This window comes from Astyanax mexicanus, chromosome 19 (assembly GCF_023375975.1).
Source record: "Astyanax mexicanus isolate ESR-SI-001 chromosome 19, AstMex3_surface, whole genome shotgun sequence".
NCBI classification, from domain to species: Eukaryota; Metazoa; Chordata; class Actinopteri; order Characiformes; family Acestrorhamphidae; genus Astyanax; species Astyanax mexicanus.
Window position 1 is genome coordinate 20,083,611 of NC_064426.1, and position 16,632 is coordinate 20,100,242.

At 41.9% G+C, this 16,632-nt stretch overlaps 2 protein-coding genes across 4 annotated transcripts; both read right to left on the minus strand.

The window, feature by feature from the left end:
- Nucleotides 1-1,029: 1,029 nt before the first annotated feature.
- On the minus strand, nt 1,030-12,842 carry scaf1 (SR-related CTD-associated factor 1). 3 transcript variants are annotated; one of them, XM_007251059.4, is made up of 9 exons: nt 12,661-12,842; nt 10,907-11,029; nt 10,675-10,751; nt 9,147-9,247; nt 5,381-9,019; nt 3,888-3,970; nt 3,448-3,687; nt 3,229-3,357; nt 1,030-1,463 (listed from the first exon to the last, which is right to left on the minus strand). In XM_007251059.4, exons 3-9 carry the CDS (start codon nt 10,710-10,712, stop codon nt 1,305-1,307), a joined length of 4,389 nt encoding a protein of 1,462 aa, XP_007251121.3. In that variant the 5' UTR covers nt 10,713-10,751; nt 10,907-11,029; nt 12,661-12,842; the 3' UTR covers nt 1,030-1,304. The 3 variants fall into 3 exon arrangements, with proteins under 3 accessions (XP_007251121.3, XP_007251120.3, XP_022532758.2); XM_007251058.4 differs by having other exon boundaries at nt 3,448-3,762; XM_022677037.2 differs by lacking the exon at nt 12,661-12,842 and adding an exon at nt 12,442-12,552 and having other exon boundaries at nt 3,448-3,762.
- An 823-nt stretch (nt 12,843-13,665) lies between these two features.
- Nucleotides 13,666-15,003, minus strand: LOC103041971 (insulin). The gene is made up of 2 exons (XM_007251131.4): nt 14,634-15,003; nt 13,666-13,991 (listed from the first exon to the last, which is right to left on the minus strand). The coding sequence occupies exons 1-2, from the start codon at nt 14,809-14,811 to the stop codon at nt 13,840-13,842; spliced, it is 330 nt and encodes a 109-aa protein (XP_007251193.1). The 5' UTR covers nt 14,812-15,003; the 3' UTR covers nt 13,666-13,839.
- Between the last annotated feature and the right edge of the window lie 1,629 nt (nt 15,004-16,632).

Below are 16,632 nucleotides of genomic sequence, written 5' to 3' on the forward strand. Positions count from 1 at the left end.
CGTTTTGTCGCCATCTTGTGGGTTCTGTGTTAAATTCGGCTTGTTTATGGTCTGTCTTCACACATGCACCGACTGAGAAACCCAAGAATACTCCAGTAAAGAGACACATGCGCTGAGGAATTTGATTATTGAGCTAAACTCCAGCTCTTTATCATATTTCTAAATCAGATTTTAGATCTTACTCTGATCTAAGAAATCAGAACTAGGGCTAGATATAAAAAAAATCTTTACTGTGGTACTCGGTACTATGGAGTATCGTAAGGTTTTAAAAAATGTGGTGCCTATTTTCGATACTTTACATGAAACACGGCAAATACAGCGAAAAACGCAGATCTTTAAAATTGTCGCCCCAACACGGCTATGCTGAAATCTCTTTGGTGCTCACTCTCTCGCTCCCTCTCTCTCATATGATATTATAATACAGAAAAACAGTCTGTCAGATGTAAACCACATCATACTACTATTACTGCTCCCTCTCAAAATACAGGAAAATACCAGCAATTAAATGAATTAATCATTAAGTAACCAACAATATAAATTTCATTTAATTTTGCCAATCAAATGCTGATATTTCTTAAAAAGAACTCTTAAAAACTGCATCCAGCAGCATGCTTAGAGAAAAAGATTTATAGTTCGGCAAAAGTAATGCTGTTTTTGTTCTTCATAAAGTGTCACAAACATGCTCACTCTTTCTTTGTTCCAACAAAATTTAAAAAGATGGAGCCTGTACTATGATGTTATGCCTCTCAAGGTGACACAATGAGAATAAGATCACTCGTGTCGGTTGTTAAATAAATACGTTGTGTGAGAATAATTATTGCTTTTTGTTTTAGATGCATTTAAAAAAAAAATTACGTTTTGGTATCAAATTCAAAGTACTATATCAGTATCGAATTTTTTTTTTTACAACAATACCCAGCCCTAATCAGGACCTGCGGTTTACACAACTACTTGAATAATAATGCATGTAACTCAGTGTACATCAGTGTAAATGTTAGTGTGCAGAATAAAAGAAGAAAGACAGTGATGTGTTCTTTATCTCTTCATACTAAGTTTGTATTGGGGGTTCTATGTTATTTTAACCATACTCTGAGTCACACTTAATCATTTAATCATACATCTGTATTGCGAGACGAAAGACAGACAGAGGGAGGGGAGTAGAGTACACGTTTACACAATGTCAGCACACAGGGAACAACTCTCGCTCGGTTGCTTTGACGGGGGCCCAGTCACGTGCAAGATAGAGGGAGGGTCCTCAAATACTTGTCCATTCAGAATAAAGCATTAAAGCAGTTCATGTCCAATCACACGGACGAGTGCAGGGAGGCAGACTCGCGCTCTTCCTTCTCCTCGTCGTCCATTTTGCGTCCGTGCTTCCGGAAATACTTGTACCTCTGGACGTAGAGTTTTACCAGGTTGCTCACCTTCACCGGGTTGATCTCACCTGTCCTGCTGTGACATATCTGAAAAATATAAATAGAACACAATTGTAGGTGAGCCACTCAACTCCACGTGCTTCTATTTGTTATTTACTCAAATGTCCCCCGATCACGTGACAAGAAATCGGGGCTTATCACATCATTTTCAAAAGGATCGGAATTAGGTGAAAAAGATTTGGATCACTGATTTATCAAAACTGTACCATTACAATGTTACTCCACAAGTTCAATATGGACTGCTGCACACATGCATTGAGAAAGCCTATGCTGTGCTCACACTGGCAGTGACAAGTCCCTCATGTCACCCAAGTTGGTCTGTTGTGAAAGTGCTTGTGGCCGCTTGAGCTGTCGCATGCTGTTTATCAGCATTTCCTGTTAGCACCAAGGCTAATCCAGCAAGCTACCTATTGAGCCACCAGCTACTTTAATCCAGTCTTTATTTTTCTCCAGACTCTGGACACAGCATATCTGTGCAGAAGTTCTCTGTGTCTCTCTCTCAGATCTGTCTCTCAGATCTGTCTCTCTCTCTCTCTCTCTCTCAGATCTCTCTCTCTCTCTCAGATCTGTCTCTCTCTCTCTGTATGTCTGTCTGTCTGTCTCTGTCTCTCAGATCTGTCTCTCTCTCTCTCAGATCTGTCTCTCTCTCTCTGTCTCTCAGATCTGTCTCTCTCTCTCTCAGATCTCTCTCTCTCTCTCAGATCTGTCTCTCTCTCTCTCTCTCTCAGATCTGTCTCTCTCTCTCTCTGTCTCTCAGATCTGTCTCTCTCTCTCTCTCTCTCTCTCTCTCTCTCTCTCTCTCTCTCTCTCAGATCTGTCTCTCTCTCTCAAATCTGTCTCTCTCTCAAATCTGTCTCTCTCTCAAATCTGTCTCTCTCTCAAATCTGTCTCTCTCTCTCTCAAATCTGTCTCTCTCGCTCTCTCTCTCAGATCTCTCTCTCTCTCTCAGATCTCTCTCTCTCTCTCAGATCTCTCTCTCTCTCTCAGATCTCTCTCTCTCTCTCAGATCTGTGTCTCTCTCTCAGAACTGTGTCTCTCTCTCTCTCTCAGATCTGTCTCTCTCTCTCTCTCTCAGATCTGTCTCTGTCTCTCTCTCTCTCAGACCTGTCTCTCTCAGATCTGTCTCTCTCTCTCTCTCAGATCTGTCTCTCTCTCTGTCTGTCTCTCAGATCTGTCTCTCCCTCTCTCTCTCAGATCTGTCTCTCTCTCTCTCTCAGATCTGTCTCTCTCTCTCAAATCTCTCTCTCTCTCTCTCTCTCTCTCTCAGATCTGTCTCTCTCTCAGATCTGTCTCTCTCTCTCTCTGATCTGTCTCTCTGTCTCAGATCTGTCTCTCTGTCTCAGATCTGTCTCTCTCTCTCTCTCTCAGATCTGCCTCTCTCTCTGTCACTCACTCACTCACTCACACATTCTAATGTGGAATATGGGGAGAGAGGGGAACAAAAAAAAAATACTATAAGGGTATATTTCCTTCATTAAAGTTTTTAGTTTCCTCCATAACTCAATAATTTAGCACATCACAATATTCTAATTTAAAAATGAGAAAATAAAGAAATTTACCACTATAACTATAGTAATCCTGGTCTATAAATCCTTTATAAACACTGTCACAATCAATTATTTTTTTATATTTGTGTGCATAAACGTCCTTATCCCAGCATTTACAGCACCAGGTGCTCTATGAATACACAGATTAATTTTACTCTCAAAGTTCTCACCGGAATGCAAACAATGGGCAGGGCTGGATTAACTCACATCTATGTAAGATCTTTGTTAAGAGAATCTGTGTTTACCTTGTGCACAGCTTTCCTCAGGATGTCTTTGTACTCATCTTTGTTGATGTCTTTGCGTTGGTAGTAGGGCTTAATGGCCAACTTCACTTCCTCTACTGCCCTCTCCTGGGTGTGCAGCTTCTTCAAGTACTGAGGGTACAAAAGATTGTGGTTTAAAACTTGAAATACGCAAATTGCAGCAAAGAATTTAGCAGAAACACAAATGAAGGGAGGCAATACCTTATCAGGGTCTTTACTCTCACTGTCCCAGCTTGTCTCATGCACACCCCCTGTTGTCATGGACAGCCCTGTAGGCATTGGAGGGGGTGGAGTCTGAGCACATCCACCACCCAGTGAAAGTCCAGGGTGTAAGTGAGAAGGTGGCGTTTTCGTGCAGCCGACCAAAGGAAGCGAGCCATGTAGAATAAACTGTGCTGGAGTCGGGCCTGGAGGTGGGGCGTGTGATGGAGGAGGGGGGACCTGTGTGGAAGAAGAGGAGGAGGAGGATGATGAAGGATGTGTCTGCGACTGGTTCTGGTTAGCCTGAGAGAGTATCTGTTTCGAAAAACCAGCAAAAAATACAATTTTGAGAATTAATCTTATATAACAAATTAGCTTGAAGACAAGCAGACCGAGAAAAACAAACAGAAAGAAGGGCTGTAAAAGTACACAGATCTCACCTGACTTGTGGCCTGAATGAACTCCTGCGCTTTGGCTCGGCTGGCAATATTGGCCTCTTCCATTTTAAACAGGAGGGCCGTCACTGCAGAACAGATTTCAAGTTAGTAATTCAAATGTTAGAAGTATTTTTTTTCTTATTTTAAGATTTAATAATTGTATTAATTGACTTTCTACACCAGAGGTTAGTCTTAATAATGTTTGGCTCCAGGTTTTCATTTCAACTCGTCTAAAAATGTGATTAAACAAAGAATATTAGGTGTTTTGAGTGAAACAAAAACAGGTCTTGCAGATAAGATCAGATATCCTCACTCTAAAAAAAACGTAAGGCATTAAAACACATCCTGTAAATAAATGCTGTCAAATGTAAAACATCTCCATTTTCGTCCATTCTAGCTTTCAATACTGTTTCCACCTCTTTGGTTAAACATGTTAACATCTTACTGAAAAATGTGTTTCCAAAGGACAGCAGAGTATAATATTATGCTTAATATTAAAACTATGCATCAGAAGACTTAAATAATTAAGGTATAGAGAAAGAGTAAATTGTCTTAACTTTTGAGTTGCATGGCTAAAAGAAACTTGTTTAACCAAAGAGGTGAGAATGATTGACACTTGAGGGTGGAGCGCACCTGACATCAGGCCCCGGATGAAAAGCATACATGTACAGTAGCAGTCAAAAGTTTGTACACACCGTCTTATTCAATGTTTAAATTTTTTTTCCTCCTACATTGTAATTTAGTACTGAGGTCATTCAGAATATGAAGTAACACATAAGGAATCATGTAGTAACTTAAAAGTGTTAAACAAAAACTAAAATACTCTGGGATGCTGTTAACTTGCGGTCTGAGGTTGGTCACTCTGATGGATTTATACTGTGCAACAGAGGAAATTCTTGCTCTTCCTTTCCTGATCAGAGCCAGTTACATCATAAAATTTTAGGGTCCCTGCACTTAAGGATCTCATAAAGCTGACTGAGAAAATTTAAGGAGTGTCTAAACCTGTAAACTGTAAACCTGTGCGATAACCTGGTAAGAATATTCTTAGTACATTTAAATTTGTCACGTACTAAGAATATTCTTACCAGGTTATCGCACAGGTTTACAGTTTACAGGTTTAGACACTCCTTAAATTTTCTCAGTCAGCTTTATGAGATCCTTAAGTGCAGGGTCTCTGTCTAAATGCACCCTGTAGAGATTTTTTTTTTTTTACCAAGTTCTAATTCATTTTAAGAAGAGCTTAATAACCAGGTTAGTATGTCAGCACAGAAAAACAATTCTCAATATGAGGTCCTGGAAGGTTTTCGCACTTTTCGGTTTTAACTAATTTGTAGGCACTGAACACCTGCTTTCAGTACCTTTGATTCAATTACCTAAAGTCAAACTGGATGTGCCAGAGCATAAAGAGACACCGTGCCCTTCCAGGACTGAAGTTTAGGATGAGAACCTTTCCCTAGACTGTATTTTTGGAGTAAATAAAAGAATAAAAGGCTCACATGCTAAAACGCCTCCAGCTGTGCAGTCGACTCCTGCCTGCAAGCTCCAGGGCAAAGGTGGAGCTGTAGGGGGCGGCGGTGGTGGAGGTGGGGGCTTAGAGACAGATGATGAAGACACTGATGATGAGGAGGATGAGGAGGGATCTGCAGCCAGAGGAGGAATGGAATGAGAGAGTGAGGCAGCCGCCAAGGACGAAGAAGTGGAGCATGGTGGCGATGTCTTCTGATCATCCAATGGTAGAGGCTTGGAGGCAGACTGGCATATGCCATCACTCCTGGACTGCGGAGGGCTCGGGGGAGACTTTGAGGGCACGAGGATTGAGGACTGGGACTGAGCCGGGCACTCCTCTGAAAGGAACGAAGGTTCTGGCGTCTTGCAACTGCTATCTACAGTTTGAGAATCTGGAGAAGATTCCCTAGTGTCTCGAGAGGGTGGTAAAGAAAGTGGAGGAGTGTGGGGGGGTGAGGACGATGGAGGGAGGATGCTGGTAGATGAAGAAGAGGAAGATGAAGACGAGGATGATGGTGTGGGTCCAGGAAGAGCAGAGGGAGGACTGGATTGTTTAGGGCCAACTCCTCCCAAAGGCTGAATATCAGCTGATGGCCCAGCCCAACCGGTTCCCAAAGTGCTACTGTTAGCACTGTTAGCATCAGGTCCGTCCAACGCCAAGCCTTTTTCCCGGGGCTTCTTTCCTGGCCTCCGCCTACGCTTGGCTGCTGATGACGACGTGGGTGAGGATGCAGATGATGATGTGGAGGTGGTAGAGCTTGGCTTTGCTTTCTTTGACTTGAGCCCTACTGGGCTGGTTGAAGAAAGAGGTGCAAGAGTATTGCGCTGTTTATTAGCTTTGCCAGGCAAGGACAGGGGTTCTGAGCAAGGTTTTAGGAATGGCGATCTACTCTCATTGTCCCGACGGAAGACCACAGCTATGGACCCACCCACCACAGAAGGTCCTGCAGCCCCACTAACTCCACTAGGCCCTAGAAGGTCAATGCCTAGTTTACCAGAGTTCCCTGTGGTGCTACTAACACCCTCCCGCACCAGCACAGACACTTTAGACTGCAGCTTAGCCTTTCTGCTGCTTCCGCCCATCTTCTTGGACCTGCCGGAACGACCTGACTCCTTTTTGCCCCCTTTCTCCTTCCCCACCTTGCGTCTTTTGCCAGTTGATGAGGACGTGGCAGGTGGAAGGGATGCAGTGTTGCCAGAAGAAGCAGACAGAGGTGGGGAAAGTGGGGGCAGGAGGCCTTTGCCTTTTGTTTTGGGTCTGTGAGAAGAGGAAGAAGTGGAGGACTCAGACTGGCCTGTTTTTTTGTTGGATCTGGATTTCTTCTTATCATGCCTCCGGCTGCTTTTAGGGGCTGTGGATTTGGGTTTAGGGCTAGGGAGTGGAGGTTCAGGTGGAGGGGGGAGCAGAGGAGAATCTTCCAGTGAAGGGTAATCAGAGTCCAGTGCCTCTCCATCCAGAGACAGCATGTCTGGCTCCGGATGGTCAGAGAGGCGGTCCGATTCGTAGCTGTGGTATCGGGGAGGGGTTAAAGAAGAGGGGCGAGACCTGTCCCTGCACTCCTCATCCACCCTTTCGTCACCAGAGCGTCTCCTCCGTTTCCGTTTACGCTTCCGAGGTTTGTCTGAGCTTTGCCCAGGACTCCGCCGCCGGTCTTGGCCGTGAGCTGGAGAACTGGGGACTGTGGTAGTGGGTGTAGAGGTAACAGTAATGGTGCGTTTAATAGCAAAAAGATCTGATCCGTTCAGATCCTGAATAGATGGGGGTACGACAGGTCTGCCATCTCTTCTCCTCTCACGCTCTCTTTCTCGTTCTCGTTCCCTGTCCTTCTCCCGGTCTCTTCTCTCGCTGCTTTCTCTCCTCCTTTTTACATTCCCCCTATCTCGGCTACTTGACCTCCGGCTTTCTTCATCCCGATCTCTCTTTCTTTCGTCTTTCCTCCTGGAATCTTTCTCTCTTCTCCTGTCCCTGTAACGGTCTCTTTCTCGTTCTCTGTCTCTATCTCTATCTCTCTCCTTCTCTCTTTCTCTGTCCCTGTCCCTATCCCGCTCCCTCCCTCGGTGGTGACCGTCCGAAGGACTGGACAAGGACCTGCGGCTGTGCACATGCCGGGATGCATTTTGGGAGTGGGTGCGGGAGGAAGGTTCTGGGGTGCTTTGACGTCTGCTCTTCCTTTTCCGACTGTCACTCCTGCTGCTTCTCCTCCTGTCTTTGTCCTTCTCTTTTCCAGCTCTTCTACTTCTCCTCTCACAATCCCGGTCCTTGCTTTCTTCGTTCCCTTCAGCTTTAGCCTCCTTTCTCTTTTTCCGCTTCTCCTTCTCTTCTCCTTTGCTCCCTTTCCGTTTTCGCCTCTCCCGTTCTTTGGAGCTCTTTGAGGATTTGCGACTCCTTGACTTTTCCACAGTCTGGGGCTGGGCGGCAGCAGGGGAGGGAGGGGGTAAAGGTAAGGCAGAGGGAGGATGGGGCGATACAGAGGCAGAAGAAGGGCACGATCTGAACCTCTCTTTTCGTCTGCTTGTAAGTTTTCTCCTCAAGTCGCCCATGCCTACTGGGGGCACTGGTTCCCTTTCCCATTCTCCCTCAGCTCGAACAGACACGAAACCTTCACCATCCAGCACCCGCAAGATCCTCTCGGGTTTGAGGCCTCCTCCTTGCAGGAACGAAGGACTTCCGGGTGATGAAAGCAGCACCTCCCTTCTTCTCTCCATTTCCCTTTCCCTACTTCGCTCATTAGCACCCACAATCTCTCCTTCTTCTATCTCAGAGTCATGCTCAGAATCATCGTCCCTCCTCTGTCTCACACTTTTCTCTCTCTCACTTATGGGTGTGTTCCTGTCCAACTGTGTGGGCATGTCCTGCTCTTCATCCTCATCCTCAGGAAGTGGAATTAGGGTTTCTGTTGAGTCTGGTGGGGGACCGGCTGTCTCAGCAGCTGCCTCCAGGTCAACCCCTTGATCTCCCTTCAACTCACAAGGTAGGCTACTCACTGTACTTCCTTCTTCCTCTATCTCCAACTCTCTCTCTTCATCCTCTTCCTCTTTCTCTGAAGCTGGTGAGCCAGTGGGTTCAAAGGGGTCATATTTATCTCCTTCCTCCTCCTCATCTTGATCCATACCTTTTTCTCCCTCCCCATCTGTGGGGTGAAAGGGGTCATAGATCTCCATCTCCGTACTCTCCCTCTGGTCATTGCCATGCAGATGGGGGGGTGTGGAGACATGACGCAACGGTTTCAGAGATGATGAGGGAGGTACAGTGAGCGAAGATGGAGCCACAGATGACGAAGTCGACGACACTCCATCTCCTGCTACTTTGTTGACCATACCAACTCCAACATGGCCATCATCCTCATCCTCACGAAAAGATGTTTCTCTACCTCTGGGAGAAAAGGAGGAGGGAGAGGAGGTGGGGGAGGAGGGAACAGAGGAGGGGGATGAGGGAGATGTGGAAGGGGAAGATGGGAGAGGGCTTTTAGCAGTCTCTGTTTCCCTCTGAGAGGTGCAGAGAGAGGATGGCTTGGGCATTTGTGCTGCAGTCAACTTGGGGAAAGGGACAGGGGGGAAAAGGCAGTCTGTAAAATTCTTCTCTGGTTTGGTAAAGGACTGGTGAAAAGACGATGTGGCAGACTTGTATCCTAAAGAACAGCAAAAAAAGAAAATCAATGTTACCTAGTTGAATCTTTAAAGCATTCAAGCAGCACAACCAACCCAAACGAAGTACTGGACCCTAGACATAAATCATACAGAGAAACATGTACTCGCCTTTGTTTCTGACTTTGAAACGAGTGGCAACAGGCACCAACGAAGCCAGTGATGAAGCCTCTTCTCCTTTCACCTCTGCTGTAAGCTCCACATTAAAGTCACTGAGAAAGAACACGACATTTCTTATTTTCAAAGTTTGACCGTTTAAAATGGACTGAATGGATTTAATTAAACATCCAGCTGTTAGGAGTTGTCAGTAAATGCTGACAGTATCAACAAAAATGTTTAGAAATGTACAGTGTAAAATTTTTCATGAAAATTTTAGATTGTTATTAAAGATAAAGTTTTGTTTATACTAGGGGTGGATGATTTGTCCCTAAAATAATATCACAATATCTCATGGTATTTTTGTGATAATGATATATCTTGGCAATGTGACAAAACACTAAATTAAAAAATATATATATATTGAAAATACACTACTGCAACAAAAGAAATTTAAATGTTATTATTGCAAATTATATCTTATGGCACACCCCTAACTGAGACATTAAAAAAATACAAGAAATTTATTAGATTGTAACAGAGGTCAATGATTAAGAAAGTCTAATAATGCACTCCAAATATCTCCATATATCCATCTCTAGTAAATATATAAATGTGAAATGAGAACAGTGTGAATTGTTTTTGCTAAGAACAGATATGATAATGTCTGACCCTGATGTGATATTTAAGGTTGGGTGATATGGCACAATATTTTAGGGTATAGTATTGTTAACAACATGAAAAAGATTTTGGCGATATTATTGCAGAAGATACGATATGGCACACCCCTAGTTTATACACCAGCATACAGGATGAACAAGCCACATGGAAATGTAAATGTAAATGCTGCAGATTGACCATATCATAAAGGAGAACTCTGGTGTAAAATTGACTTTGGGTGTAGTAAGACATGATAAAGAGTACTAATCTTTGTTGAATAGCCCACAGCTTTCTGAAATCCAGCAATTTTATTTTATTTGTCCGAACACCATTAAGACTGGGTGATACGAGGCATATTCTTGCCCCTGCAGATACATTGCGTTTTTTCACCGTTATCCAGGCTCAAATAGTTCCACACCTTATTGGTAGAATCCAGAAAGCCCTGATATTTAAAACGAGGTATTAAGAACTTAAAAAGTGCATGAGAAGTTTATTAAAAAACCCTGTTTACAACCTGTAGCATAACCTACATCTCTGGGCTCTGCCATCTTAAGGGAGTCATGATCAGTAGGGTCACAAGCACGTAATGTTGACAGAAGCATAACAGATGAGAAGATGAAGATGTGCCTGCAACATTATGTGCTCTGGATAACGGTGTAAAAAGCGATGTATCTGCAGGGGCAAGAATATGCCCCATACCCCCTAGCCTAAAGGGTGTTTGGACAACTGGACTAAAATTGCTGAATTTATGAAAGCTGCATGAGAAAGAGGTGGGCAATTCAACAAAGGTTAGTTTTCTATCATGTTTTACTACACCCAAAGTTAATTTCACAACAGAGTTCTCCTTTAACCACACAACTTTTCTCATGCTGCTGAAACCTACCTGTCGGTAAAATGAAATTCCGTGCACTGCTGAGGCATAAGGAATGTAGTGTCACAGGAAGTAGCAGCAGAAGCCTCCTGCGCAACACAACACACAAACAATGCCATGGGGTCAATTCAGGGCTATCTCCAATCCTCACTAAACTACAGGCAGATGGTCCACATTAAGCAGGAGGAGGAACAGAGATCACCCATCCTTTGACAGATTGATTTCTTGGCCATTTTACATTTACCAGTTCTCTCGGCTCATCATCTGTGGTCGCTCTGTTTCCTTGGCAACACCTTAGGCCAGTCGTCCTTCTGGCTTCTTCAGACTCCTCCTCTTCTTCTTCCACTTCATCTGAATGTTCTTTAAGCTGTGATGCGAGAGAGTAAACAAAGGAACCTGCATGAATCTCACCGGCCATAACTATGGAGTGACTTGACTTCCTTGACAAACCACACACACAGAAACACACATTTTGTATCTATCTATTCTGTCTCTGTCCCAGATGTTAAGGCCCCTTAGCTGTGAAATAAACTACTAACTATACTTAGTTTGGAGGAGGCCTGATTTACTTTAATCAAACTCTTTCTCTGTGCCCATCTAAAGACAGCGGAATAAAAGTCCATATCCCTCACCAGAGACAAGTTTAGGAAAAGTGAGAGAAATCACGTAGGTGTAGGTTAAATCTTAGGATTCTGCCACAGAAGATTGAGATGTGAAGCAAGATAAATACAGCTCTTGAAAAAAAAAAATAATAAGAGACCACTTCAATTTCTGAATTAGTTTCTCTTGATTTAGCTATTTATAGATATATGTTTGAGTAAAACGAACATTGTTGTTTTATTTAATAACTACGGACGACATTTCTTCCAAATTCCAAATAAAAATATTGTCATGTAAAAGCACTTATTTGCAGAAAATGAGAAATGGCTGAAATAACAAGAACGATGCAGAGCTTTCAGATCTCAAATATTGCAAAGAAAACGAGTTAATATCCATAAAGTTTTAAGAGTTCAGAAATTAATATTTGATGTTTTTAATCTCAGATTCAATGCATTTCTCTCCTCCACCAGTCTTATGAGCTGCTTTTTGCCACTCCTGGTGCAGAAATTCAAGCAGTTCAGCTTGGTTTGATGACTTGTGTTATTCCAGAGGTTTTCAATTTAGTAAAATAAAAGAAACTCATCATGTTAAGTAGTCTCATTTTTCTCAGAGATGTATGTTTTTATTTTCAGGGCTTAAAGAGACCCCTTTCCCAAGTTGAGTGTTAGGTCAGGGAACAACAGCTAGCTTAATCTAAGGTAAATAAGGTCAGCTGGAATTCTCCACTGGAAATTATATTTTGTGTTCTTTTTGGTGTCTACCATAAACAGTTCCTCTTAACATTTACTAATGGAACTACTTAAGTTACCTATTTAAGGCACTACTGGAGCTTGAGTAGGGGTAACAACACAAACCTTAGCTGACTTTGCTGCCTGGGCGACTCAGCTGGGATGGATTTTTACTTTCTGGACCTGGGTTACCCCTGGTTCTAACTACTTTCTAGCTACTCCACAAGTCTAAACCTCAAGCACAGCAGTTAGAAAGCTAACCTAACTAGCTTGTTGTTAAAGGAGGATACAAGTACAGGCCAGCTGTCCAGACTGTAGCTAACCCCGGCTAACAAGCGGAATATCCTCCGCTACTGCTGCGAACCCGCTGGCTAACCGTGCTAAGCTAAGCTAGCTACCAAACCGTGTTATTATAACCTACGTTAAACCACCACTAAAAAAACAACTATACCTGAATATTTCTACAGCAAACAGGACGCTGTGTCCAGACAGCCAACACAAACCCGCCTCGCCTAATAATTAGAGTACCGCACTGCTCCCCCGCTTTACCCAGCGGAGCTGCAGCGCCTGTAGCCGCTCCACCGCTCGCCTCCAGTTATATACTCGGTTAGCAGCGAGCCTAGCTGGGCTAGCAACATCCAGTCTACCCCCGACACAACAAATTACTCACCTTCTGGGATCAGAAACGGGCCGGTAAAGTAAAATCCAAATTCCTGATCTCCTAAAGCTCCTTAAAGGATCCTCAGCGGCCTCTTAAAGGCGATATAAAAGCCTGAAACATTTTTTTCTATTAAGAACACAATAAGAGGCCCATCCCATCCTAGTCCGCCATTTTATTTCCTTCACTGTGAAACCAGCCGGTGCGGGCTGTTGGGAAATGTAGTTTTCTGACGTTTTTTTTTTGATGTAGTTTTGATTTACGTATTTATTTTTAGTTACTTATGTATATTTATATATAAATATACACTACCGGGAAAAAGTTTTACAGCACCCCCAAAAATTGGGATTTTTGCAAAATGCAGTGTTTTACTTATTATTTTTTATTAAACATTTCATAATTTAAAAAAACGTGTGTATGCGTATATTTTTATATTAGTATATTGTAAAAAAATCAGCTTTCAAAAACAGTTAAATGATTAAAAAATTGTATGTTATACAATGTTAAATAAATACATATTTTGTTGTATATCACACACACAGAACTGTTTATCTTAGCAGCTAATTCACCTAAAACTGTGTACAACAGAATATACCAGTAATAAATAATAATAATAAAAAATAATAATAATAATAATAATACACTTATTTTGGTATTTAAGAATTTAATGTTCAACATATTCAGGCAGCACTGTGGATCACATCAAAGAAAAATATATAAAATGTTCAAAAAGAACTTTAAAGTGAATTTTATTAACTTTTTTTCACTTATGTTTTCATTTAGTAAAACTGAAACATGTATAGTTACACAGTGCCTGTCTGAAATTTAAACAACTATACTGTGTAAAACAAAAGGCACATTATTTAATAAAAATATTAACCCAGATACTAAAAGGTTTTATTGCCTTCTAAACATTTATGTCGCCTGCACAGGCCTTTGGTTTTCTTTTACCTCCTTGTTCTTTATTAGCTAAAAATCATGTTAAAAAAATATACAGAAACAAATAAGTGATGACCCTTAAATTATCAGAATGATTTTATTGTGTTATTTGTTACATTTTGGTTTCTGCTGTTCAGTGACATTGAGCAGTTTATGAATAACATTCATTTGTGTACTTGAACTACTGGTCAGTGATCCAAGCATCTTGCATCATTGTCCGTTCAGGCTGCGTTTGCACAAATACTGGTGACTCTAGGTGTTGCAGTAGTTCTCCAGGTCATAGTAGTCACAGTAAAAATGGCAGCACTGCTCTACGATACCCCTTTTCTTCATTCTGGATCCAGATTTCTGCAGAACCTCACTGATCTCCAGTGGGAAGAGAACACCATCCTTCATCATCACACCTGGGGAGAGACAGGCAGAATCTTTCTTTCAGTCTACGACAGTATAAAAGGAATTTACCCATTCAAATTAATTGCCCATTAATAGGGAGTTTGTTTATTATCTTTTTCTGCATTAAGAGTCTGTACTCTTCCAGGGATGGCATTACAGTTGATTGTTTTTAGCCACATTACAGTCAATTTTACTGTAGGTTACACTCAGCAGTGTGCTTTGTTACCACATAACTGATACGAATGTCTAATTATTTTTAAACATAGCCTGTAGGCCCCATCCTAGATGTGGAGATCTGTGCAGGCGATATTAGAGACCAATACCATTAAAATTAACACAATTTTGTGCCGAAAGCTTTAAAACAAAAACAAAAAATCTGCAATAAAAATTGTAAGAATCAAAAGGATGTCATTCATATATATTTTTAAATATTATTGGTTACTTTATTATTATCCTTTGCATTTACTCGAAATTATTTGCGTTTGGATTTTGCTTTCTTTTTTTTTTTTTTTGTATTAATTTTTTTGATTTTGCTGCTAAAGCCTTCTGCTTCTGGAAGCTCTCGTTTGCTTCCTTTGCAATTTTAATTTTGGCACAAAATTAACTCCATACAAATCTCACGCGCACGCACGCACACACATATAAACGCTTACGAAGGTTCTCCTGTCTGATGCGCCTCCCGGGCTGATAGAAGACGCCTTTCTCTCCACACACGAACAGCAGGGCCTCCACCAGCTGAATACCACACAGCCTGCGGGTCCCGAACCCGCCACAGGGGGGCAGCAGAGAGGTGGCGCAGAACACCAGCAGCAGCAGAGAGGGGCTCGGCATCCTCCAACAGGAACACACACACACACACACACACTCCAACTAATGCCACAGTATTTATTAGTATATCGCTTTACGGCTCATTCTAGAGGTGCATTACACTGCATCCTGGAATCCTTCCTCAAAAACTGCTGTATGACCTTGGCCATCGTGCTGTATCTCAGTTTTACGTTGGTGAACTTATTATATATTATTTACAAAATGTAAGGAGAAAAATCTTTACACTTAATCATCACTGAATCAGTTTTTTAATTCCTCACTATTACTATTGCTTGGTGTAAATGTTAGGCACAATTTATACACAGAATATGTACAAATTGACTCCTAGCTTCCATATTATTGACTGTCTCTCCAACTTCCTCTGTAATTATTTGGTATAAAATGTCACAGATACAACAAACGGTATTTTAGTTATTTGTCAGATTATTATTATGATATTATTTAAATCTTTCACTCAGTTTTTATCAACAAGCATGTGTTAAAAAATCATACAATTCTGTTTTTGTGTATAATTTTTAATTGTATGTATTGCTATAAATTGGAAAATGACAGTTTGGAAAATTGGGTTTTTGTTCCTGGTCCAGGAGCAAAAATGTAATTAATGGAAGAAATAGCATAGTTGTCAAGCAGGCTTAATCCCAGGCCTGTAAAGTTAAAGAATGCATACTTTAAATATATAAATACAGTTTTTAATATGATAAATGCAGTAAAAAAAAGTTAAACTTACCTGTGTTGTCTCTGTTCCAGGTGAGTTCAGCCAGAATGAGTGTCAGTTTGCAGAAAAACCTGAGGATGCTATGTCCACAACATCTCTCTTTCTCTCTCTCTCTCGCTCTCTCTCTCTCTGTCCCTAATGCATTCTATCCACTGATATGTGCCCCCATAATGAGAGTCCATCACTGCGCTCTATCTGAACTGCCTCCAATTAATCACCTGCAGTCTGTTCGAATGATTACCCTGATCTGAGCATCCATTGCTCTCTCTCTAATTACCCTCATTAAACCTGACTGAGCCCCCCCAGTCCCAACCACTGGCTCGCTTTCATCCTCCCTTCATCCCTCACTTCACTCTCACTGTGAAAGGACACCGGACAATAGGTCATCTGTGTCTTTCTGTCATTTATTTCTCTCTTCCACTCTGTCTGTTGACCTCTTACTTTCCTTATTTATTTTCTTATTTCACTTTTTATTTTATGGAGCCCTGTGATGTGCTTTGGGGTAGCTTTTAAAAAGGTTTGTTATAAGAAAATGTTCCTTACATCACCTTATGCATTTTTAAGAGTTTCTCAAGGCACCTTAATGGGTTCCTCCACAGTTTCATAGAATGAAAGAACCCTAAAAAGGTTTCTTAAGGACCTTGTGGTCTTCTTTCTGTTTCAGGATGTTCAGCACCACCTCCACCTCATTCCCAACTCTTCATCTCAGCATTTTAGAGAACACAGTTTGACTGATCCACAGCTCAGTGCTAAGGGGCTCTACACTCCTCTTGTCGATGCCCTGCATTAGACACGGTGACTTCTCTATTCTGGTAAAATTGAGACAAGCTTTAATGGTCTATTTGCGCAGCATTGTTTTTTTGTCTTGAACATTGACATTAACTGAGGCAACTGAGGCTTGCAGTTCTTTGAATGTTGTTGTGTGGTCTTTTGTGACCTCTTGGATGAGTCAGCGCTGTGCTCTTGGGGTAATTTTGTTCGACGAGTCACTCCTGGAAAGGTCATCACTGTTTCCCCAATGTTTTCGCCATTTGGATAATGGATAATGGCTCTCACTGTAGTTCACTGGAGTCCCAAAATTTTAGAGCTAAAGAAATAGCTTTATAACC